This window comes from Petaurus breviceps, unplaced genomic scaffold (assembly GCF_028583685.1).
Source record: "Petaurus breviceps papuanus isolate PSGF00001 unplaced genomic scaffold, PetGlider_PUasm1.0 191, whole genome shotgun sequence".
NCBI classification, from domain to species: Eukaryota; Metazoa; Chordata; class Mammalia; order Diprotodontia; family Petauridae; genus Petaurus; species Petaurus breviceps.
In genome coordinates this window covers 4989070-5013096 of record NW_027185811.1, presented here as the reverse complement: position 1 = coordinate 5013096, position 24027 = coordinate 4989070, and the positions used below count along the sequence as shown (strand labels likewise).

Genomic DNA, 24027 nt, shown 5'->3' with positions numbered 1-24027 from the left:
TGGCTGAAATGGTATCTAAGATCTTTCCAGTTCTAATAATTCTATGATCTCTTCCCCAGAGACCAAAATGAGATCCATATCTATCTAGGCTAAGGGAAAGGTTGCCTTTTTTTCCCTGAAGGCAAAGAAAGTGACAGGATGATCTTACTAATACTCTCTATAGCCCTGTATTAGACACTGATAGTAGATTTTGCAATGATATTTCTCATCAGAATGTGAGAGGAGAAAAACCTAGCTTGTTTACCGTGATGAAGTCTCTGTTTTGCTAAGCTGGAGGAGAGGAAGATACAGCAACTATATATATGAATATATAGCAATATAGGAAGATACCTGGGCAACATCCTAGCCTACTTGGCTAAGGGAGCAGGGAATGAGACAGGATGGAGAGGTGGCACTGAAAAAAAATCATACAATCAAAACCACCTCTGCCCACAGTACAAGACTTCCAGATGCTAAGAGAAAACAAAACAAAACAAAGAAAACAAAAACAACTGTATTTAGGGCCCAGACAATGGTAGTGAGCAGGGAAACTCACCCTGGCTGCCCTGAGCTCAGATCCTTCCTTCCTTTATACCACATTTGATCCAACTCTATTTTCCTAATCAGTCCTTATCCTCAAGATGATTTCCAAAAGTGTGGCTCTGGTCCCCTCAGGGCCTCCATTCTGCCCACCTCACATGCCTTGCCCATGCCCATTCCCATTCCATGTTTACCCTACTTTCCTACTTAACAAACGTTAAATATCTGTTAGTCAGTCTGGTTTGAAGAAAGCATAGCTGTCAGTTTCCATAGGAAACTGTTTTCTCTTCTGCCCCCTCAGAGCTGGGACCCTATAATCCTCTGAATGGTCTGCAATTATAAGCCCAGCTTGGAAGTAGCTGGATGGGGGTGGAGGGCAGTCCTAGGCTAAATATAAATGGAGTTTCTAGAAAGCCAGGGGTTAGGGAGGACATTGTCTGCTTCTCCTGCCAAAGACCTACTAACCAAAACACAAAACTGAAACATGAAGCTCCAGTGGGTTTCTGGGGGTCAATACTTAAGGGAATATGTGGGTAGCTTTTGGGGCCTTAAGATCTGTATAAAGTGATACTTCACAGCATAAACATACCCCATATATTTTAGATCCAGGATTAAATAGTCATCATGTGGGCTTTGTTGACAATGCACTTTTAGATTTTAAAGAAATTCCATTCCTTAGTTTGAAGCATATTACAGAATATTCTATTATCTGATTCCCTCATCTGAAAGACTTAATTTATCTGATTGATATCACAGGCTTGTGAATGGAGGTACCATGGGATTCCAGGGGAAATAGAATATCTCTCCAACCAGACTTTGTCTCTTAAGGGCATGGATGTTATTGTCCAGATACAGGGTGGTGTTGATGTCCAAATCCACCGGCAAACTCCCAGAAGCAGGGTCACTACCTACAGTCAGCTGAAATTCAGACATCTACTCCTGAGGACAATGCTTTGCTAACCTGTTCTTTCTTTTGGTCATTCACCAACAACTAATCTATCAATTCCTATCCTAGCTATTTCTTTGGCATTTTATGCCTGTGGCTTTCCTCGACTGCTTTGAGAAGTCTTTTTGGCCTGACCAGGAAATGCCATCCAAGCTGCATGAATGCTAGATTGAGCAGTTCCAAAAAATAGAGATGGAATAGGAAAGACTATCACTGAAACTCCCTGGGTCTCCGTTTCTTTATCTGTGAAGTGAGGAGAGACTCGGTAGCTTCTGAGGTCCCTTTTAACTAGAAATTTATGATCCTGTGACATTTCTCCTTCTTCTTAACCACGGGTTCTTAACCTAGTGCTAAAGTCAAAGCAGTAAATATAGCACTGGGCCTAGAGTCAGGAAGACCTAGGTTCAAATCTAGTCTCATAGACACTTATTAGCTGTATGACCTTGTACAAGTCATTTAACGTCTGCCTCAGCTTCTGTAATGGAAATGCAAACTTAAAGATCTTCCCTGCCCCTAGGCTAAAGTGCACCTGGAGCCTGGGGTGGGAGGCTTGTTTTTCAGTTGATACTTCTTGATTGGCCAGTGAGTCAATAAGGTTGTCACATTCTCTGAGCCAGGAGAAGGCTATATAAGCCCTGATGTGTAGCTTTGTTTTGGGACTCACTTTGAGAAGTGTTCTGTGATTTGATCTGAATTCTGGGAAGCCGTTGTTGAGAGTCCCCCGGCTTTGAAAAACCCAGATGTGGAAACCCAGATGTTGACTGGGTATGGATGTAATGGTTGGACAGTTTGGAAAGCTGTCTACTTGATCTGTTAATGTCTTGATAATTCTGTCTGTATATTTTGAAGTTTGGGGTGCTGACCTTTTTCCCCTGAACAAGGTAAACAATATATGTCTGACTGATTAAAGTAAGCTTGTTAACCCATTTTGAGTTGCTTTCCTTTAACAAAGCAGATCCAAGAACCTGTGTGAGCAGGCACCTTGGGGACACTGGGGTGCTTGCTGCTACAGCTTCCTCAGCTGTAAAATGGGATAATAACAGCACCTACCACCCAGGGTTGTTGTGAGGATCAAAGGAGATAATAAGCACTTATCATAGTACCTGGCACATAGTAAACACTATATAAATGCTTATTCTTGTCTCTTTTCCCTGGAGTCCATGGATAGATTTTGGGGGAGGGAGCAGGGTTCCAGGAACTTGGATGGGAAAAAAAAAAAACATTTCTTCATCTTAACTAATCTCTAGTTGGAATTTATCATTTATTGCAATTATTTAAAAACATTGTCCTAGGGGTAGCCAGGTGGTTTAGCAAGTAAGAGCACCGGCTCCAGTGTTGGGATGACCTGGAGATCGAATCCCGGGCTCAAACACTCAGCACACACCCAGAAATAACTGGCCGTGTAACCTTGAACAAGTTACTTAACCCCGATTGCTTAAAAAAAAAAAGAAAAAGAAAATAAAAACATTGTCCTAAGAAGGGGTCTATAGGTTTAAGCAGACTGTCATAAGGATCCATCACATACACACACACACACACACACACACACACACACACACATTAAGAAGCCCTCTCTTAATAAGCACAGGTGCATAATTCTCCTACCAGGAGAGCTAAGGGATTGTCATCATAAGACTGTTACATATCCAGCATAGACAGAGCAACCTGTTAAAAAAAAAATGTCCAAATTAAACCAAGTTGCATGAACCAATGGAAATGACTTTCCAAGACCAAGAGGCCAACAGAAAACCAAGACACACAAACAGTAAGTAGCAAGCTATCTAGTTTGGATCCCTTGGAAGTACAGGGAAACCTCTCACTTTCCTTGCTAGGCCTATACTCCTTTTGTAGAGGATCAAGAGGGGTATGATATGAAAGATTATGGAATCTTAGGTCCAGAACTAGAATGAACTTCAGAGGGCATCTAGTCCAAGGCCTTCATTTTACAAATGAGGAAACTGAGGTCCAGCAAAACCACTTCTCCAAGGTCACACATATGATAAGGCAGGGCGGAAAAGTATCTTTGTATATTTGTACTGCAGTTAGGAAAATCATTCTTGGTTCATACACTTAGGTCCTAAAGTAATCATTAAGTGGATGACAAATGACCTCTTCTATTTTTCCCCTTTCAGTTATTTTTGAGAACTTAACTGTTGATACCTTCAATGTTCCCCTTTTCTGGTGCCTTGTTTGGATGTCCTTGCTCACCTTTACGATGGAGGTTCCAATCTTCACTAGTGGCTCATTCATTAAAACTGACTTCACTGCTCCTGCACTCATGATTGTTGAACAATTATGGAGGAACACTGACCACCAAGCTGACTTCTGCCTCTCCCATTTCGTCTCCTTCAACTCTGACCAAGAGCCAGTATGTCCCTGGCTCCTCTCCAGTCCGATTTCTTCCTCCCCAATGTTCCCCCTCCCATCCACCCCCTGCTCCACAAAACCCATAATTACTAAGGTCACTGGGGACTTCTTTACTGACAAGACCAAGACATTTCTCTATCTGATTGCTCTGAACATTTGCAGAGCTTTCCATATTCTGGTATTTTCAGTACCCTTACTACTGACTCTTTTAAATTTTTAAAAATTTTATTTTTAATTTATGGAATAAAACAAGTACAATAAAAAAGACTTTTAAAATACTATTTCCATCTTTCTTTCCAGGGCTCATGCATGAGAGGACATACCTCATGACCACTTCTTATTTATTTCAAATCTCTATCCTCAACCCTTTACTTTCTTCCTTTATAGTTGGCCCCTGGGTAATGCCATCCAACATCCTCAGATTCATCTGTCATTCACTATGCAGAGGACCCAGGAATCTAGCTCTTTTTAGCCTGAACAGAACCCTCAGTTCAGTTTCATATAAATTCATTGACGATGTGATATTCCGGTCTTGGATATCAAACAAAGCAAAGCAGAGAGAGCTCTGCTTATTGTCCTTCCTGGAGCTTGAACTGGGCTGAACTTATTTATTGAGGTAATACGTAAGCAATTCCATAATTTCTTTAAATGTCTGTTATGGGCAGATACTTGGTTTTCTATTGAGCCCATGAAAGAAGGCAGCAGGAAAAAAAAATGGTACATCCATGGAAAATTGTATGGAGCCAATTGTGGAACTTCTGATTAAACACACACACACACACACACACACACAAGGTAATGTGATATTATTTATGTATTCTTTGGGATATTGGAAACTGAAATGTCCTAGCATCAAGCTCCAGACTAGACTGATGTTCATGGTGAATTGATTGGAGTTGCCATGAATATAAGAAATATTTTTGTCTTATTTTCATTTAGGTCACTTAAAAGCTACATCCAATGTACACAGCCATGTAAAATTATCATCTACCAGGACCTGGGCAGTAGCCTGTCTCATAGTATATACCCTTCTCTCTATTCTCAGAGATCCCACCTTGTGCAGGCCCTTATTGCAATAGCCTCTCCTTGCCCCAAGTCTCTCTCCATTCCAATCTACCCTCCTTTCAACTGCCAAAGTGATCTTGCTAATGGGCAGGTCTGACCATGTCACATACCCATCTCCCTTCACTCCAACACACCTTCCCCACTCCTCCCCCTTAGTAAACTCCAGTGGCTCCATATTGCCTTGAGGATCAAATATAAAAGGCTGTTTGGCATTTAAAGCCCCTCACAACTTGGCTCCTTCCTATCTTTCCAGACTTCTGACACTTTAGTGCTTTCCACATTCTCTGTGATTCAGTGGCCCTGCTTTCCTTGCCATTGTTTGAAGGGACTGACCTGACCAGTTAAGGTCATTTGAAAGTGGGCTTCAGAGACCCTGTAGATAGGTGGACCATAAGGCTCCATCTCCCAACACTGTTCTTTTTCATTGGCTATCCCCCATTCCTGAGAATTTTCTCCTACCTCACCTCTGAGGTTTCTTTGCCTCCTTCAAGAGTCGGATTATGCCTTTTGCAACAGATTATTCTTGGTTGCTGCCATTGATAGTACCCTCTCTCTGAAATCACCTCCCATTTACACTGTATATGTCTTCCATGCACATATATTTTTTTTTGCATATTGTTTCCCTATAAGCAGAGGAGAGGGTGCACATTTTGACCTTTTTTGTATCCCCAGCACTTAGCATAGTACTTGACGTTTACTAAGGGCTTAATAAATGCTGATTGACAGAATGATCCTATGATCCTGGTCTGTACGTATCAACCATGGGTTACTATGTGTCAGTGCTGCTTCTATAAAGGGTAGGCTCCCAATATTCAATTAACATTTTTTCTAAGGGTCCTGTTCCCATGAGCTTGATCCTCATCCCAGCACCGAATTCTATGCCAGCAAGGAAAACAAAAGTTGTGTTCTGGGGTAGTAAGCTAGTTTGGAAATGGGCTTCAGGGACCCTATAGATGATAGTTTGGGGAAGTAGATGGAAATGTTTCTTGGTCAATTCCATGCACTTCAACATAGATTTCTTGTTCAAGGCTTCCTTAGCAATAGCTGCTACATAAAACTTGAAATTTGTATCATGCTTTAGAGCTTTTCAGAGCACTTTCAGATATATGATCTCATTTAATCTTCACAATCCTGTTAGGTAAGTACAGCAGGCATCATTGTCTCTATTTGCTAAAAGAGGAAATTGAGGCTTAGAGAGATTAAGTGGCTTGATGGTAATGCATCTACTTAATAGCAGAGATAGTACTAGAACTCTGACCTCTATAATAGGAGGTGGAACCCTATACATAGAATCAAGAGGCAACAACTTCACTACCAAGCCCTGGCAGGAAAGGGCCTAGGTGCCGCCCAGGAAACTGGACCCATGCTTCAACAAGGCCTATGTTCCAGGAAGTAAAGTCTACCAGGTGGGAGGAATGATAAATGCAGCAATCTGGAAGCTGCTAGTGTTGCTGTTCTGGTTCCCCAAGCTGGGGAGCACCCTAATGGGAAAAGAAGGAGACCTGAGCCAGGCCAAACAGACAATTAACTCCCACAGAAACCCTGCTGTCTGGCAATTGCTCAAGGGAATGAAACTCTGGGCTTACTGGTTTCTGAAGCAGAGGCTTGGGTGAGTCAGACTCCCACATTTCTAGAGAACTCAGGAGAATCCCAAGGATGGGAGGAAGTCTCACATAAAGTCCAACATATGTGTAATTGAGCCTGACTCACTCCATTGTCAAGGTCAAAACAATCTCAGCTGAAGCCCTTAGGTTCAGAGAGGTACCAACAGGATATGAGCATCTCATCTCTGGGCTTCACTTTCCTTTTTCTTAATACTAAATTCCTCGTGCTGATTTTGCCTATTATGACTTCTGATTATTGTATCAGCTCCTTTCGGCCTCTGCTTGAAGGTTTTCCATCAAGGTTGTGGCAGGAGGGCAGGAGAAGAGGAAATGATTTTAGACAAATAGGAAAGAAAAGAAAATTGCATTTGAAATACTGAAATATGTCAGAGAAGGAATGTAGGGAGGAGAAATTTAGAGAAATTGGACAAAATTTCATGGAGAACAATCTTCAGGTCAAAATATTGAACCAGATTCTACTTCCTGGTTGAAAGAGAGAGTAGAATTGAGAATAATTAAGGACGTAAAAAGATTAGGAAGGGTTATGGAACAGAAAATACATAGGACAGCTCAAGAAAGAAAAGGAAAAGGTGACTGGTAAGACAAGGCAAGGTAAGTAAAGAAAAGTTAAGTGGAACAATTGGAGCATAAAGCAAATTGATGAAACAGTGGGAGATTGATACAAGGTTGAAAGGGAGTGAGCATGACAATGTGGTTGAGACTAAGGGAAGGAAATTGAGTGGGATTGTCAAGTTATTAAGAGGTGAAAGTTTTAACCAAGTGCTTAGGATTGAGGGACAAATACCCTCAAACAAAGTAGTTTAAAAAAACACAATTAAAATCTCAATCATTAGGGAGGATAGGGAAAATTATACAGTGTGTGATGTTTCTATTCTTCCGTAGCCAGGTGACTGTTAACTGTCTTCAAAGTGTAAGCTTATCTCTTAGGAGAGAAATGGAAGAGATTCAAGTAAATTTCTCCTCATTTCAGGTTGTTAGGGATAAGGAAGCATTCCTAAAGTATACAGAAGATGGTGGATTTGAGGTAACCCGGCTGAACTCTCTCAGCACTCCCTTCCAAACAACTTTAAAATAATGCTTCAAATCAAATTTTGGAGTGGCAGAGTCAACAAAAGGTGAAAATAAGACATTTCTGACCAAAGAAAACTTGGGAAGTCATCAGGAGAAGTTTGTGACACTGGAGTACAAGCCTGTCCATAGCCCATGTCAGCAACTTTGGGAGCTCTTGGCTCAGAAACAGTAAAAGGGTCAGATAACTGGTCACAAAGAGCACTGATTGGCAATTCTACTACCCATATGCAGTCCTGGGCTACAGTTCCGGAGCTGAGAAGAGCACTGGGTACTGGTCACAAAGGAGCAGGGCCCTGTTTGCAGTTCTAAGGCAAAGAGGGTGCTAGAGCTTGTGGCTTCAGAGAATCAGGGACCCTTCCTGGATAAAGACCTGCATGCATGGGGTGGCCAGGTAGCATAGCGAGTAAGAGCACTGGCTCTAGTGTGGGGACGACCTGGGGATCGAATCCAGGCTCTGACACTTAGCACCTACCCAGAAACACCTGGCCATGTAACCTTGAGCAAGTTACTTAACCCCAATTGCTTAGGGGCGGCCAGGTGGCTCAGCGAGTGTTGGGATGACCTGGGGATCAAATCCGGGTGCAGATACTTAGCACCACACCCAGAAATAACTGGCCATGTAACCTTGAGCAAGTTACTTAACCCCATTGCTTAAAAAAAAAAGAAAAGACCTGAATGCAAATCAGGAGAGCAGTAACCATACCTCTCCCAGGATCACAACACCTTGGAAGCGCTGAAAATTTGCAGAACCCCAGAACTAGCTCTGAAAACAATAGCACAAAAAAGCCTGAAGCTTGTTACAGTGTTTCCCTACCCTGAGGTAAGCAGAGTCCAACTTTAACATAAAGTTCAAAGTCAAGAAATAGACTGGAAAAATGAGCAAACAACAACTAAAAAACTGACTATAAAGAACTAGTATGGTGGCAGGAAAGATCAAGGTATGAACTGTGAAGATAGTTACAAACAAAAGCCTCAAAGAAAAATGCTGATTGGACCCCTGTCCAACAAAAATTCCTGGAAGAGTAGAAGAAAGAGATTAGATGGTAGAGGAAAAATTAGAGAAAGAAATGAGAATGATACAAGAAAATTATGAAAAAAAGAGCCAATAGCTTGGTAAAAGAGGTGCAAAAGAGTACTGAAGAAAATAACACCATAAAATTAACCTAATGGTAAAAGAGACACAAAAATTCACTGAAGAAAGGAACTCTTTTCAAAGCTAAATAGGTCAAATTGGAAAGGAAATACAAAAATTCATTGAAGAAAAGAGCTCTTTAAAAAACAGATTTAGCCAAATAGGAAAAGAGGTATAAAATCTCATTGAAGAAAATAACATCTTAAAATAATATAATAATAATAATATCTTAAAAATTAGAGTTGGGCAAGTAGACGCCAAGACTTTATGAAACATCAAAAAACAATAAAAGAAAGTCAAAAGAATGAAAAAATAGAAGAACATATTAAATAACTCACTGGAAAAACAACTGACCTAGGTCCAAGGGAGAGAATTTAAGAACTATTGGACTATCTGAAAGTCAAAGGAAGAACCTAAACATCATATTTCAAGAAATTATCAAGGAAAACTGCCCCACTACCTTAGATCCAGAGGGTAAATAGAAATTGAAAGAATCCACCAATCACCTCCTGAAAGAAATCCCAAAATGAAATCTCCCAGGAATATGATAGCCAAATTCCAGACCTCCCAGGTCAAAGAGAAAATACTTTAAGCAACCAGAAAGAAACATTTCAAATATTGTGCAGCCACAGGCAATATCACACAAGATTTAGCAGCTTCCATATTAAAAAACAGAGGACTTGGAATATGATATTCTGGAAGGCAAATTAGTTTGGATTACAATCAAGGTTAACCTACCCAGGAAAACTAAGTATAATCCTTCAGGGGGAAAATGATTATTTAATGAAATAGAGGACTTTCAAGCATTCCTGATTAAAAAAAAAGACCAGAACTTTAGAAAATTTGACATTCAAACACAATACTCAAGAGAAAAAAAGGTCAAAGAGTTAGCATAAGGGTCTCAATAAAATTAAACTGTTTACATTCCTAAATAAATAAACAAAATATTCAGAAATAAGACTTCAAAGGGGAAAAAAGGGTATGAAGATTGAGGAGGGAAGATTTGACCCTTGTCAGAAGTTGAAGAATGGAAGAAGAGTTTTATGTAGAGAAGAAATGAAAGAAAAATGATAACTGTTAACAATTAGACCTTAAAAAAACACACACAAGACTTGAGGTTCTTTCTGAAGAGAAAGAAACTGGATCCTTTGAAGAGGGAAGGAGAACAAGTATTTATTAAGCACCTAGTGTATGGCAGGCACTGCCCTAAGCACTTTACAAATATTATTTCATTTGATCTTCATAACAATCCTGTTAAGGAGGTCCTATTAATCACATTTTACAGTTAATGAAACTGAGGCAGATTTGCCTAGGACCACACAGTATGTAAGGCTAGATCTAAACCCAGATCTTCCTGATTCCAAGTCCAGAACTATACCCACTCACTGTGCCACTTTGCTGAAGAGGATAAAGTTTGATACCACCAGAGGTATCAAACGAGAATTCATACAGTAAGAGTCAGGGAAGGAAGAGAAGAGAAGTAGTAGCTAATGATTCTCTGCTCAGGGATAATTAGGCAGCTATTTGTTGATCTAATATCAGTAACAGAGTTTTCACTTGTCTTCTTGGGGCATTTAAGCAATATATAACAGAGAATTATGAAGACATCAACATGAAGGGCAATTACCCACTTTTGTTGATTCACTTGTGTATAAAGGATACTGTTGTAAGTAACCTAAAAAGATTATGAAGTCTTGGGCAAGAAACTGAAGACCCCTGGTGTGGTCTTTTCCTCATTGTTACTCACTGAAGAAGGCAAAGGATGTGGAAAAGATAAATTAATTTGGGAAGAGAACAGCTAACTAAGAAGATAGTGTCTAAGAACTGTATTTAGACTTCTGGTCCATGGTGTAAAATATAAGGATGATAGATCCCAGGTTAAAGATGGATTATATACCTAAACAAAGTATGGTAAGAATGAATTTGCCAAGTGTCTCATACAGCTAATAAAAATACTTAAATTAAAAAGTATAGGGGATTGTCTACGTAAATTCCCCAAGCTAGGTATCATAGAAAGTAGCTTTGGGCACTGGCCCTGGAGTCAGGAGGACCTGAGTTCAAATATGGCCTCAGACACTTAACACAAAAACTAGCCATGTGACCTTGGGCAAGTCACTTAACCCCAATTACCCTCCAAAAAGGAAAAAAAAGAATAATTAAAAAAAAAAAAGAAAGTAGCTTTGAAGAAAAGAATGCACCCAGAAGTTCACAGAAGACAAAATCTCAGAAAGGAGCTAGTAGTAAAGCCCATGGCCTTAAATTGGTCTATACACAAATTCCCAAAGCTTCAGACAACAAACATGAGGAAACAGAAATCCAAACATGAGGAGGAAAATTAGGTTTTACAGGCATCACTGACATTCAGTGAAATGAAATTCATGATTGAGCTATTGTTCTGAATGGGTTTACTTCATCTACTTTACAACAAACTAGGTTAAGGGGGATGAAAAGGGTGAGTGGGTGAGGGTAGCAAAGTATTTTAATAAGGGATACTCAAGTGAGACAAACCAAGAACCAGAGGAATGAAGGAAAGTACTTGGGTTGAAGTCAGAGAAGGGAACAGAAGTGATTTATAGATCACCTGAACAGAGAAATGAGGAGTTTAGTTAACACTACAAGTCCAACTCACAGGCAGAAAAGGCAACTTAAGATTATCCAGACATCTGCAAGGGTTCTCTCTTTCTCTGCCAAAAGAAGAGATGCCAAAAATTTCTTTATTTGCCAGAGTGATAATTTCATCCTCCAGAAAGTAGAGGAACCAACAAGAGTAATTCTACTCTCGATCTGATTCTTACTAAAAGGGAGAAACTCCCTTTGTTGGAGTGGAAATAATGGGAACCCTGGGAGAAGTGGCCATTGCCTTTAAGGATTTTGATAGAAAAGAGGAAAATCCAGGCACGGTGTGACATGTAATCTAGATTTGAGCAAAGCAGATTTCAAAGGGTTCAGAGTAAAGATAGTTAGGATGTTATAGTCTAAAATACTTTGGGGGAAGTCAGCCCAAGAGGGATGGGAGATGCTTTAAAATAAAATTCTGAAGACAGAGAAGAACAATTCCAATGAGAAAGAATAAAGAGGGTTTGTCTAAAGGGAATTAGATATGGATGTGTAGGAAACTCAATAATCAACTTGGTTTATAAAAAGAATTGTACCAAAAGATGGAAATTAACCAGTTAACAGATGATAATGATGGTCCTGAAAAATGTCAGGGCACTAAAGGCCAGAATGAGCTGAGGCTAATAAGGGAAATTAAATACAAAAGCAAAAATTAAAATAAAATGGGGTGGCTAGGTGGTGCAGTGAATGGGCCCTGGAATCAGGAGGACCTGAGTTCACATCCTGCCTCAGACACTTAACACAAAAAGCTAGCCACGTGACCTTGGGCAAGTCACTTAACCCCAATTGCCCTACCTTCCCCCCTCCAGCAAGGAAAAAAAAAGTTAAAATAAAAAATGCACAGGTTGGTCGACTGATTGATTTATCGATCAATAAATTATACACATAGCTATCTTGAGGGGGGGGAAGAAAGGAGAGGGAGAAAAAAACAATACTGAAGAAGGGACAGGAGCTTTGCTTGAAGGGAGTAGGGGAAATGGGGCAATGATAAATGACAACAGAGAAAAAGCAGAGCTGCTTAATTTTTATTTTGCTCCCTTTTTCTCTTCCAAGATTAAGGGTCTTTGTACTAGAAATGATAGAACAAAAAAATGACCAACAAGGAGTCTATAGGAAGATATGCGAGTAAATTACAGTTAATTGCCTGCAATGAATTTAGTCACTCAGCCTAAATGAACTATATACTCAGATGACAATGCTGAGAAGGAAAGTTAACATTTAAATGATGCTCTAAAGTTTTCAAAGAGCTTCACACATAGAGGAAACTGAGGCTGAGAAAGATTTAAACAACTTGCTTGGTAACACACCCAGTAAGTGAGGCAGCATTTGAATTCAAGTCTTCCTGACTCCAAATCTAGTACTCTATCTGCTGCGTCACCTAACTGCTCCTGAAAGACACACACACACACACACACACACACACACACACACACACACACACATACACACACAGAAAACAAAAACAAATAAAAAACCCCTGGCAGATATGATTTGCTGCACTTCTGTCAATGATATCTGAAAGATCATGGAAAATGAAAAGAAGTGCCACAAGATTGGAGTGGTGTCCTGGAGGAAGAGAACAGAGCCTGCAAACAGAACAGAATTAGTAAGCTTGACTTCAATTACTGGTTGGCAAATACATAGAAAGGGAACTAGTAATGGAGAAGAATCAGCATAGCCCCATCAAGAATACGTCATGCCAGACTAATCTCACTTCCTCTTTTGGGTCAGGATTACCAAACTAGTAGATGGGAGAGGGAGGGTGAAGTTCTGTGGCCATAGTTTACTTAAACTTCAGCAACGCTCTTGATAAAGTATCCCGTACTATCCCATGGAGAAGATGGAGAGAAGTAGAAGGGAATGACAATACAATTAAATAAATTCAGAACTGGTTGGATTGCTGAACCCAAAGAGTAGTCCTTATTGGTTCAATGTGAATATAGCAAGAGTTTTCCAGAGAAGTACTTCAAATAATTGTTCCCTGTAGTATTTAGCTTTTAAAATTTTTTTTAACAAATTACTTGGATAAAAGCATCATTGGCATAGTCCTCAATTGTGCAAATGACAAAAATCTAGGATGTATAGCTAACTCATAGGATGTAAAAAAAAATCCAGATGCAAAAAGTTCTTGAGACTAGAGCACTGACAAGATAAAGCATCTAACAAGATAAAGTTCACTAGAGATAAATGCCAAATCTTGCCCTTTTGTAAAAAAAAAAATCAGTTTCACAAGTATAAGATCAGGGAGGCATAGTTTGTGATTGTTGTTATCATGGAATTGTTTCAGTCATGTTTGACTCCCTGTGACCCTATTTGGGGTTTTCTTGGCAAAGATACTGAAGTGGTTTGCCATTTCCTTCTCCAGCTCATTTTACAGATAAGAAACTGAGGCAAACAGGGTTAAGTGACTTGCCCAGGGACACACAACTAGTAAGTGTATTGAGGCTGGATTTTAATTCAGGTCCTCCTGACTCCAGGGCTAGTGTTCTATACACTGTGCTGCCTAGCTGATAGTAGGTATTTTGAAAAAGACCTAGATATTTTAATGGGCTGCCGCAAGTATAATATGAGTCAGCAGTGGGATGTGGCAGCCAAAAAAGCTGATTTGATCTTGAGCTGTATTAAGTGAAATGTAGCTTCCAGGAATAGAGAAGTGATAGTCTTACTGTACTCTGCCCTTGTAAGACTTGTCTAGAGTACTGTGTTCATTTCTGGGCATCCCAGTTGAAAAAAGTTATTTATAAGCTGGAAAGACTATAGTCAAAGACAGCCGCGATGATGCAGGAGCAGAAGTTCATGTCATTGGAGGACCAGTTAAAAGAACTGTGTATGTTTAGTCCAAAGAATAGAAGCCTCAAGCTGGGGAATATCTTCAAGTATCTGAAGATACCTGAACATTTCTATTTGTTCCTAGAGAATAGAACCAGTAGAACAGGTGAAAAATGCAAATAGGTAAATTTATGCTGGATATCATGAAAAACTTTCTAAAAAGGCTGTACCTCCCAAAGTGGAATGGAGCTACCCAGGGAGGTGGTGAACTACCCTTCCTTGGAGGTCTTCAAACAGAGGTTGAATGAACACTCATTGGGTATGTTAAGATGGGGATTCCTTTCATGGCTGGGTTGAACTACATGGTCCCTAAAGTGTCTCAAATTATGCATTTCTGTGATCCTTTGTTCCAAATGATATTGCTTTCTTAATTTCCTATTCTGCCACCACCACTTCAATAATTTCTCTCTCTTCTCAACGACTGCCTCTCAACTCCCCTTCTCCCGGCTCTATCTGGGTCTACCTTACTGCTCTTTCTTTTCCATGAAGCCTCAGTTTATGGGGAGAGCTACTAAAGATGTTGACACTGATCAAAAACTTCTGCAGACAGAACATTATAGGATTTTAGAGTTGGAAGGAATCCATGGACTCATGTCCATCTGGCCTTGTGAGTCCAATGCCCTCATTTGGTTATCTGCCTCTTTAATTTTCTGAACATTTGTGAGGCACAGAGATAAGCAGGACCTAGGGGAAATGGGTAAAGAGGGATATAAGCACAGAAGGGGTACTGGGACTTGACAATAATAACTCACATTTATTTAATGCTTTAAGTTTCACAAAGCACTTTCCTCACAGCAACCCTATGGGTTAGGTACAACAAGTGTTATGATCCCCAGTACCTAGCAAAGTGCCTAGTATACAGCAAGTGATTAATAATTGCTTGTTATTGTAGCATTGCATTATTTTCTAGTTATGGTGTTTTAGCTTTTGAGTATCACAGCTTAGAAGCATAGGATATAGAGCTAGAAGGAATCATAGAGGTCATCTTGCCCAACCCCCTCATTTTACAGATAAAGAAACATCTTCAGAAAAGCTACATGACTTGCCCATAGACACACACCTAGTAAGCATCAGGACTCTTCAATGACAAGGGGTACAGCTATTGACACAAGTTTTGACACTCTTCCCTATAAAAAGTTGTCAAATGGCTATAGGTTGGTTGAGGTGGATAAGTGAACTTGAGCACTAAGTTCTCAGGATGTACTGAGGTTCCTGCTCCCCTTGGCCTGTAAGGATATGATTATCAGGAAAAGATTTAGTCAACTTCACACAATCTGGGCCAATTATGGTAGTGGATATGTATAAAGATGGATGTCCAGGTAGAAGACCAAGAGAAGGAACCCCTGGGACTGTCACAGATGGTAGTCATTGAGCCCCAAGAACAAGAAGCCAGGGGAATTTGGTGATAGAGACCCTATCGCCCTACCAATCCCCCTAGCCCAATTCCACTGTAGCCAAGGGGAGAGGATTACCATCCAGGAGAGCTCACTACCACTTTCCTCCTCTAAAGAACAGTTTGTGTAAGTGACTTACCTGAAGAAGCCCTTGCAGCCTTCACAAGTCATGGCATTGAAGTGGAAACCAGTAGCTCGATCTCCACACACCCCACAGATCCGAGGTACATTTCGGTCAAAATCACCACAGCTAGGATCAGGAAAGGAAGTACTAGCTGCCATTCCCACTGTTCCTGCAAAGGCAGCAAGTATTCAGAGCCCACTCTAGAGTCAAAGACAAACCTAATCATGGTCTTCCATTCTCTCCCTTAACATCCCTGGATATCATGAATGTTGGGTAGTACCTGAAGGTAGATATACCTTCTCTTGGCTATCCCTTCAATTGTCTCTATCCCATCTTGTCCCTTACTCCAAACCCTTGTTCCTGGGGCCCTGTGAATAGACTCTTAGTGCCTAGGTTGCTAATATATTGACCTTGCTAATGCCCTTTCACTTTCTTACATAGCTGCTGTATAGAGGCATTCAACTCCCATAGAAGCCAATAGTGAGTCCACAGGAAGGAGAAGGATCCACAAATTAGTCAAGAGTAATCCATCTTGTCCAATGGCCCCCAAAGAGGAGGATAAATCTTCAGTATTCCTAGTCACATATTCAATGGACAAAATCTTGTTTCTTTGTTGACTTGGCTCAAAAAAAAGGAGGCCAGATCCATGTGTTTTCTTCCAGATCTAGCTATGATAAATCACACATCTAAGAAACTCAAAATTGAACTGGTTATATATAGGACAGAGAGGAAAAACAGGGAAAGACCTCAAGATACCACCCCAAAGGAAGAGTGTATACTGGCATGTAAGGGAGCCAGAGGAAGTCTGTCATTTGATAGTTTTCTTGTTAAAATTTTCTTGGATGTTTCTATTTTTTATATGACTGCTAATGCTAATAATTTACATAATGTTGAACCATCCTTGTATCCCTGGTATAAAGCCAACTTGATTAGAGAGAATAACTTTTTGGGCTACACTGGTATAATCTTTTAATGAGAATTTTATCTTTTAAATTTTAATAGCTATTTACTAATAAGATTGGTCTCTGCTACCCTTTATTTGTTTTATCTTTCCCTGGTTTAGGTATTAGGACTATATTTATCTCACAAAAGGAATTTTGTAGAGTGCTTTTTGTTTCTCAGTTGCTGAGAATAATTTGTGCAATAGAGACATTGATTGTTGTTTAAAAGTTTGATAGAATCCTCTTGTAATTCCATCTGGGATTAGAGTTTTTATGGCTACACATCTCTCACTGCACTCCCCCCCCCCCCCAGGGAATTTCCTTTCCAGCTAGAACAGTTTTCTTTTCTGAAAATGAATTATTTAAGATCTCTATTTGACACCGAGTTTGTTAGGGTTTTTTTTTTTCATATTTTGTGTACATAATTGTCTATTTCTTTTGAATTCTCATTTTTGCTGGCATATAACCATGTAGGTTTTAATAATTCTTTTTATTTCTTCTCTGTTAATTGTGATTTCACTTGTTCACCTTGTTCATTTTTTTATTTTGTTAATTTGACTTTTCTTTCACTTCTTTTTAATTATGTTTTATGTTGGCTAAAGGTTTAGTACTTTTGTTAGTTTCTTCAAGAGCAGATTTTAGTTTTGTCTATCAGTTCTATAATCTTTTTAAACATTTTATTTCTCATCTAATTTTCAAAATTTCTTTTGTGCTTCTTTATAAGATCATAGATATAGTGGGGGACATCGGAGGAAAGGGACATTGGAGATCATCTGGTTCAACTCACTCTTTTTATAGATGAAGAAACTGAGGAAAAGAGGTAAAGTGACTTGTCTAGAGTTTCAACTCGCTCTTTTTATAGATGAAGAAACTGAGGAAAAGAGGTAAAGTGACTTGTCTAGAGTCACAAAGTATCCAAGGAAGAATTTGAATTTGTCTTTCTGACTCCAATTCCTTCTATGCACTGTGTCATTTAGCTGCCTCTATTTTTTGGTTTGCTAATTTTTAAAGTTGTATATCCAGTTCACTAATCCTTTCTTTTCCCAATCTTTTAACATGTTTTCATAAATTTAATTTTTCTCCTGAGGACTGCTTTAGCAGCATCCCAGAAATTTTGGTATAATTACTCATCATTATCATTGTTTTTTCCATATACTAATTGTTTCTATAATTTATTCTTTGACTCACTCATTGTTCAGGAAGTTGTTATTAAGATTCTTTTTAGGTTTGTATTTTTTGTATTTAGGTCTGTATTTGCTTTTTCTCCTTGTATTTGAATTGCTGTTTTTGTTGTGTTATGATCTATATAGGATATGTTTAGAATTTCTGTTTTATTACATATATTTCTAATTTTGCCCTAGTTCATGGCTTGTTTTTGTAAAGGTATCATGAAATGTCAAGAAATATGTATCTTATTTAATGCTCACTCAGAATATACAACAAGCCTTTTAGATCTAACTTTTCTAATATTTGTCCCATTCTATATTTTTCCCTTTTGTTTCTTTATTAGATGTGCTCAACTCTGACAGAGAAACATTAAAGTCTCCTACTATTATTGCAGTTCTATTTGTATCTTTTTAAAATGCAATTAACTTTTCCTTTATGAACTTAGATGCTATGACATTTAGTATTAATATTTAATCATAATATAATTCTTGTTTTTCTCTATTGATATGGTGTATTTCTAGTTTTGTTTTGCCTGATGGCATAAAACAATTGATGTTTTTTTTTTCAATTCATTTAATGTATAATTGGTTTTATTTCAGCTTCTCATTTCATTTTTGTGCGTGTTTTTTACTTTTTTAGGTTTGTAATTTTTTTTAATACAACAAATTGTGGAGTTTGGCTTTCTTATTCATTCTGTCACTCTCATGTTTTATTGAATTGTAGTCCATTTACATTTAAAATTATGAATGTTAGTCTTGTTTAATTATTTTTGCTACCTAGGTTTCTATGTTGATGAGGGGTGAAATTACTTCCTTATAAGGTCATAGATGTAATGCTAGAAGGGACAGTAGAGGTCATCTGGTCCAACCTTCTCCTTTTATAGATGTTGAAACTAAAGCAGAGAGAAGTTAAGTGCCTTGCTCAGGGTCACAAAGTTAGTAAAGCAGTCAAGGTAGAAATGGAAGTTTTCTTCCCAACTCCAACCCCCAGCATTCCATCCTATTAAATTCTATTTTATAAAATCACTATTTTAAATTTCTTTGCTCACTAAATTTTGATGCCCTGAGACAAAACTGTAAACACACCATCATACTTATAACTCTGTACTAACTTGTTGGAGGGTTTCCTAACAGATGAGGCAGAACTAGATGGGTCTGAGACAGGGAAGAAGGGCCAATCATTTTCTCTCCTCGATTGATCCTACTGGACTCAAGAACATCCCTGGCCCATTCTTACCCCTTGCCTAAGTCAATATTTCCCACTGAGCAGCTCAACTTCTGTTTTTCCCTAAAAAATAGTCAACAAGATGCCTTAGGAGTTTCTTTCCTACTAAGCACATGGGGAGGAATTATTGGTTCAACTGGTACAGACACAAAAAACTATATCCAGGCCCATTGCTGTGGCAGATCATAGAATCTCTTGTTCTTCCTGCTGTCATTGGATGGGTCCACATAATACCATCTTAATTCAGCCATAATTGGCAACTTGTTTGATGATGATTTGTTGAATTGAATGAATGACTCTGGGGATGGTAACCTCTTAGACAAGACTCTAGTCCTTAGTAAAAGGATTTGTTCTAAGAAATTGGGATTTAGTCAAAGGGATGCACTTGAGGACCTAGAGGGCTGCATTTGGCCTTGAGGCTGTAGGTTCCCCACCCCTGGACTAGAGAACCAAAGATATGAGTAAGAAGTCATGCAAAACTGCATGAACTCCTCTGTCTCCAGCCATCCTCTTAGGACCAATGAGAAGGAGAGAAACACTTACCTGGAGGAGCAGGGTAGCAGAAGTAGACGTGGGAGGTACAATAGGAAGAACTCTCTTCCAGAAAGTCTTGGGCAAGGAAGATTCTGAAATAAAGAAGGGAAAAAACCATCATTTAGCGTTGTGTCCCTACTTCAACCTCAGCCCATAGCCCCAATTCTTTATGGAGTCCTATGTAAGGGTTATGGGATTTAAAGATCTTCCATGCCCCATTGGACTTGCTGATGTAGCAGAAAGGGGCGGAGCAAGAGGAAGCGGAAGCCAAAACTAGAGTTCCTGTGGTGGCTGGTGGTGGTGGCGATGGCGGCAGCAGCAGCAGAGGCAGTGGCAGCGCGAAGCCCTTTTTGAGTTAGCCAGAATTTCTGCTAAGGACTCCTGCTGAGGACTGCCAGGGGCCAGAGCTGCTGGGAGCGTGCTTCCCGGATGCTGGGTGGTTGCTGTGAGTGGGGAGAGGAGGACCTTTGCCTGAGGTAGCCTGTTCTGTTTTAAAGGCTTGAAAATGTGGGTGCTTTCTACTTTATCTACCTGTGCCAATGTCATAACTACTCTGATGGCTTTCACTTTCTGGTTTTGGGACTCAGTCTTTTGGTATCTTAATAAATTTTCTAGCTTATTCCCCCATATGGCAAGCATGATGTATTTTGTGATGGATAATTATATCAGCATATCTGTAATCTCCATAGGCATTGTGAATATGGCATTGCTGATACATCCTACTACATAGTTGAGGAGCTCTCTAAAAGGAGTAATAAAATAATATTGATAACTTGCATTCACATAAAGCTCTTAAAGTTTGCAAAATGCTGCACACACATGATCTCTTTTGATCGTCACAAAAATCCTGTAAGGTCAGTTGTACATGAATGAATACCTCATTTTACAGGCGAGGAAACTGAGGCTTAGATAGGCTAATAAGCATCAGAGGTAGGCTTTGGATCTAGGTCTGTCCTGACTCTAATTATAGCATGCTTTTCACTGTGCCATGATGGCTTTCATGTAAGATGCTCTAGAGCAACCAATCATTAAACATTTTAAGCACTTAAATTTCACTAAGTTCTTTTTTTTTTAAGCAAATGGGGTTAAGTAACTTGCCCAAGGTTACAAGGCCAGTTTTTTGGTGTGGGTGTGAAGTATCTGAGGCCTGAACCGAAGCCAGGTCCTCCTGACTCCGGGGCTGGCGCTCTTACTCACTGTGCCACCTAGTCACCCCAAATTTTACTAAGTTCTAAGGACATAAAGGGGGAACGATCCCTGGCCTCGAGGGGCTTACACCCCAGAGGAGAAAACAAATTGCAGATAGTCAAAAAAGCACAGAAGATATGGGACATGGCCTCAGCAGGAAGTCCCCGACAGCTTGGGGAGCTGGAAAGGCTTGCGGATCAACTTTAACCTTTCAAAATGTACTTTGTCCTTCCATTTTGCCAGCTTTAAGGGAAGCGGAGTCAGATAGCAGTAGGTAGTATTCCTCCTAGGTCCAGGGATGGTGGTGGCAACCACAGAGCAGCTAGAACATGTACAACTTCAAACTGGCCCCAGTTGTCATCCTGCTGCCCCCCAAACCATTGTAGAGAGGGGACTAGGGGCAGGAATAGCTTTTCTATATAAATGGTCCCAGAGTCCCTCCAACAGAGGCTGAATACCTAGGGACACTAGTCTAGCATCTTTGAGGTCCTATTTTCATCACCATGCAGACACACTTTCTGTCCAGACACTCTGGGGGCATTGCAGCTTTAAGCATAGTACCCTATATTTAAGAGTTTCATTTTCCCTCTAGCCAACAATGCCTACTTATATCTTCCAGAGCTAAGGTTCAAAGTGACTAGAGGAAAGTAGGAGATGCCTAGCTCTCTTACTACCCCTGATACTAAAACCATTTCCTTCCTTATTTTCTGATGCCAACTCAGGGGTATTTACAAGTAAACTGTCTTTTGTAGCTGGTTACCTCTGTCTCACATAGAAAACCAGAGTCACGTATGGATAAACTGAAACAAAATTGCAAATATTGTCTCTGGTCTACATTCTAGAGTTGTGACTGAACTACAAGTGGATCAGCCAGTATGAATTCAACTGACCAGAGAATGGGGTCAGTCTAGCCAAGGCAGCCAAAGCTGTGAGCAAAGATTCCCTTCTCTCATTCCCACCCCCATACATATATACACATCCCTCCCCTCAGCCCTTTCCCCTAGAACACCCAGTACCACAGATCTCTGGAACTTCACATCCTCTACAGAGACCACAGAACCCAGCCTTTGGATTGGTCCCTGGGTACTTCAGGCTTCCATCTGTCTCTGCTCTCTGTTTTCCAAGCTGGACACCAGAGAGCAGCTGGATAAAGGCAGCTGTGCAAAGGAAATCAGCCAAGGGTGCTTAGGCTGAGGAGTGGGAGTTGGGGACATTGAGGGAGCCAGGCCTCCGCTCTCCAGCTGCTGCTAAAGGTTCCTGGAGAGATCTCTCTTCAGAGTCATCAAATTCTGTTGTTGTAGGACCTAAGAGTGGACAGAGCTGGAACTGCCACAGCTTAATTCATCAAGTTACTCTCTGAGTCCCCCACCCCAGACAGGATGATTTCTAACACTTTTAACTCCTTTCCAGATATGCTTTATCCCTCCAATTCTGGTAAAGAGAAGAGAGGTTCATTTGGTGGCCCTGAAATGTTGGTGTGGTTGTTTTTTTAAACTTTTCCCTCTCTTATCCACACATAGTATGGACATAAACATTAACACAGGATTATAAACCTGCCTCCCTACTCCCCTCGTTCATGGTCACAAGTACTACTTACAATATATCAGAGAAATACATAGATAGAGGTAGACTCCTAGGCCCAAGTGCTGACAAAAGCCATTAAGGTGAACTTCTTTATGTCTCTGTGACCTTGGTATATGCACTTGATTGGAGAAGAGGAAGGTAACATGGGATTCTACAGTGCGTAGCCCCTCTCCATTCCAGACTTCTGGGGGGGAGGTGGGGAAAGGGAAGGGTTTTAGTATTAGAACTGTAAATTCCCACAAATAATAATATATATTGCACACTGGCCACCTTCAATTGTCCCGTAGTACAACAGAGAGCTTGGATGGTCTGCTTTTTGTTACTGGGGAGGAGGAGCTGTCAAACAGAGATCCATGATTGAAGCACAGTGATCAGTGGGATCTGAGTCTTACTGTCTCACTCCTGAACTCAAGCCATCCTCTCAGGAAGTGTCAGTGGACGTATGTCTCCTTTCACTGGGTCAGGAAGCAAATGGGGGGCAGAATAACCCCCAAGGTTCACTCTTATTCCAAGAACATGAGCACATGCATTCCTGATAACAGGAAGAATAGTATGTGACAAAAACCCCAGGGGACCTCCTCATACTACTTTCACTAATTTCTAAGAAAAAGGATTCCCTTGGGTATCTTCTCCTGGATTGTTCCATGTAAACTACAGGTTGCTCATAGGATCAAAGAACTGGAAGAGACTGTATTCAGTCCAACCCCCTCCTTTCACAGATGAAGGAACTGAGACCCAAGGTGAACTGACTCACCTAAGGTCACATAGGCAGTAACTTGTGCCAGGATTCAAACCCAGGTCTCCCTCTTCCAAAGCCTCTTCTCTTTCCCTATACCACTGTCTAAGAGACAGAAATCTAGCATAGTAGGTACATCATAAAAAAGTCTGCATGTAGACTGAAATCTGGAAGGGACATCAGATGTTATCTAATTCAAGGTCTCTGGACCACTGTATAGCTGAGGAAATGGAAGTGGCACACATACTATGCATGTTGAGGATGGGGGTTATAAAGGAGAGTAAGACAGAGGCTGTGACAAAGAGAGACAGAAAGAAAAACACTAGTGGAAAGGAGAGCCAGAAAAGAATGACAAACAGGACAAAAGAGACAAGAGAATATGAGAAGGAATAATCCAGGAGGGACCTTTCTTTTGGTCCCTAGGGCTTTTTAAAATGTTTTTTTTTTAATTTGGCTTTGTTTTAAGAGAAAAGGAGAGACCAGATTGCCCATTTATTAAGGGATTAACCTAATCAGTGTGTAGGCCAAGGACATTTTTGCAGTAGAAAGTAGGGCAAAGCTGTGGGGTGAAAAAGGATGGGTGGAAAAAAATCTACTTAGCTCATTTCCTCACCCAGCCCCTAGAATCCTTCTATCCCACATTTACCATTCTGAGTACATAGGACATTACACTAACCTCTGGGGCTGTCCCCAAAGTAACCCTGTCCTGATGCTTCAGTACAAGTATCAAATTTACCCAATACCATGATAAGAAAGGTCAGGGGAAACTACAGTCATGTTGAAATGGGGGCAGACAGAACTCCTACTTAAGGTTCAAAAGGGGATATGGGAGGGATAAGGGAGAGGATTAATGAATGAAGAGCACTTTTTCCTCCCCTTTCTGGGTCATGTAAGTGTCAACTTTTGACAAAGAGAATTCAAATGAGGTACTTGCTGACTCACTGGAATGCCCCAGACTGAAAGAA

At 40.2% G+C, this 24027-nt stretch overlaps 1 protein-coding gene across 1 annotated transcript in view; it reads right to left on the bottom strand.

The window, feature by feature from the left end:
- Window positions 1-22483, bottom strand: part of VDR (vitamin D receptor) — a 60001-nt gene extending 37518 nt beyond the window's left edge. Inside the window, exons 1-3 of the mRNA XM_069092681.1 lie at window positions 22340-22483; window positions 19564-19646; window positions 15704-15857 (exon numbers count right to left, since the gene is read on the bottom strand). Of these exons, the coding sequence (XP_068948782.1) occupies window positions 15704-15857; window positions 19564-19646; window positions 22340-22359 (257 nt within the window). The 5' untranslated portion in view covers window positions 22360-22483. The remainder of the gene's footprint in view (window positions 1-15703; window positions 15858-19563; window positions 19647-22339) is intronic.
- Between the last annotated feature and the right edge of the window lie 1544 nt (window positions 22484-24027).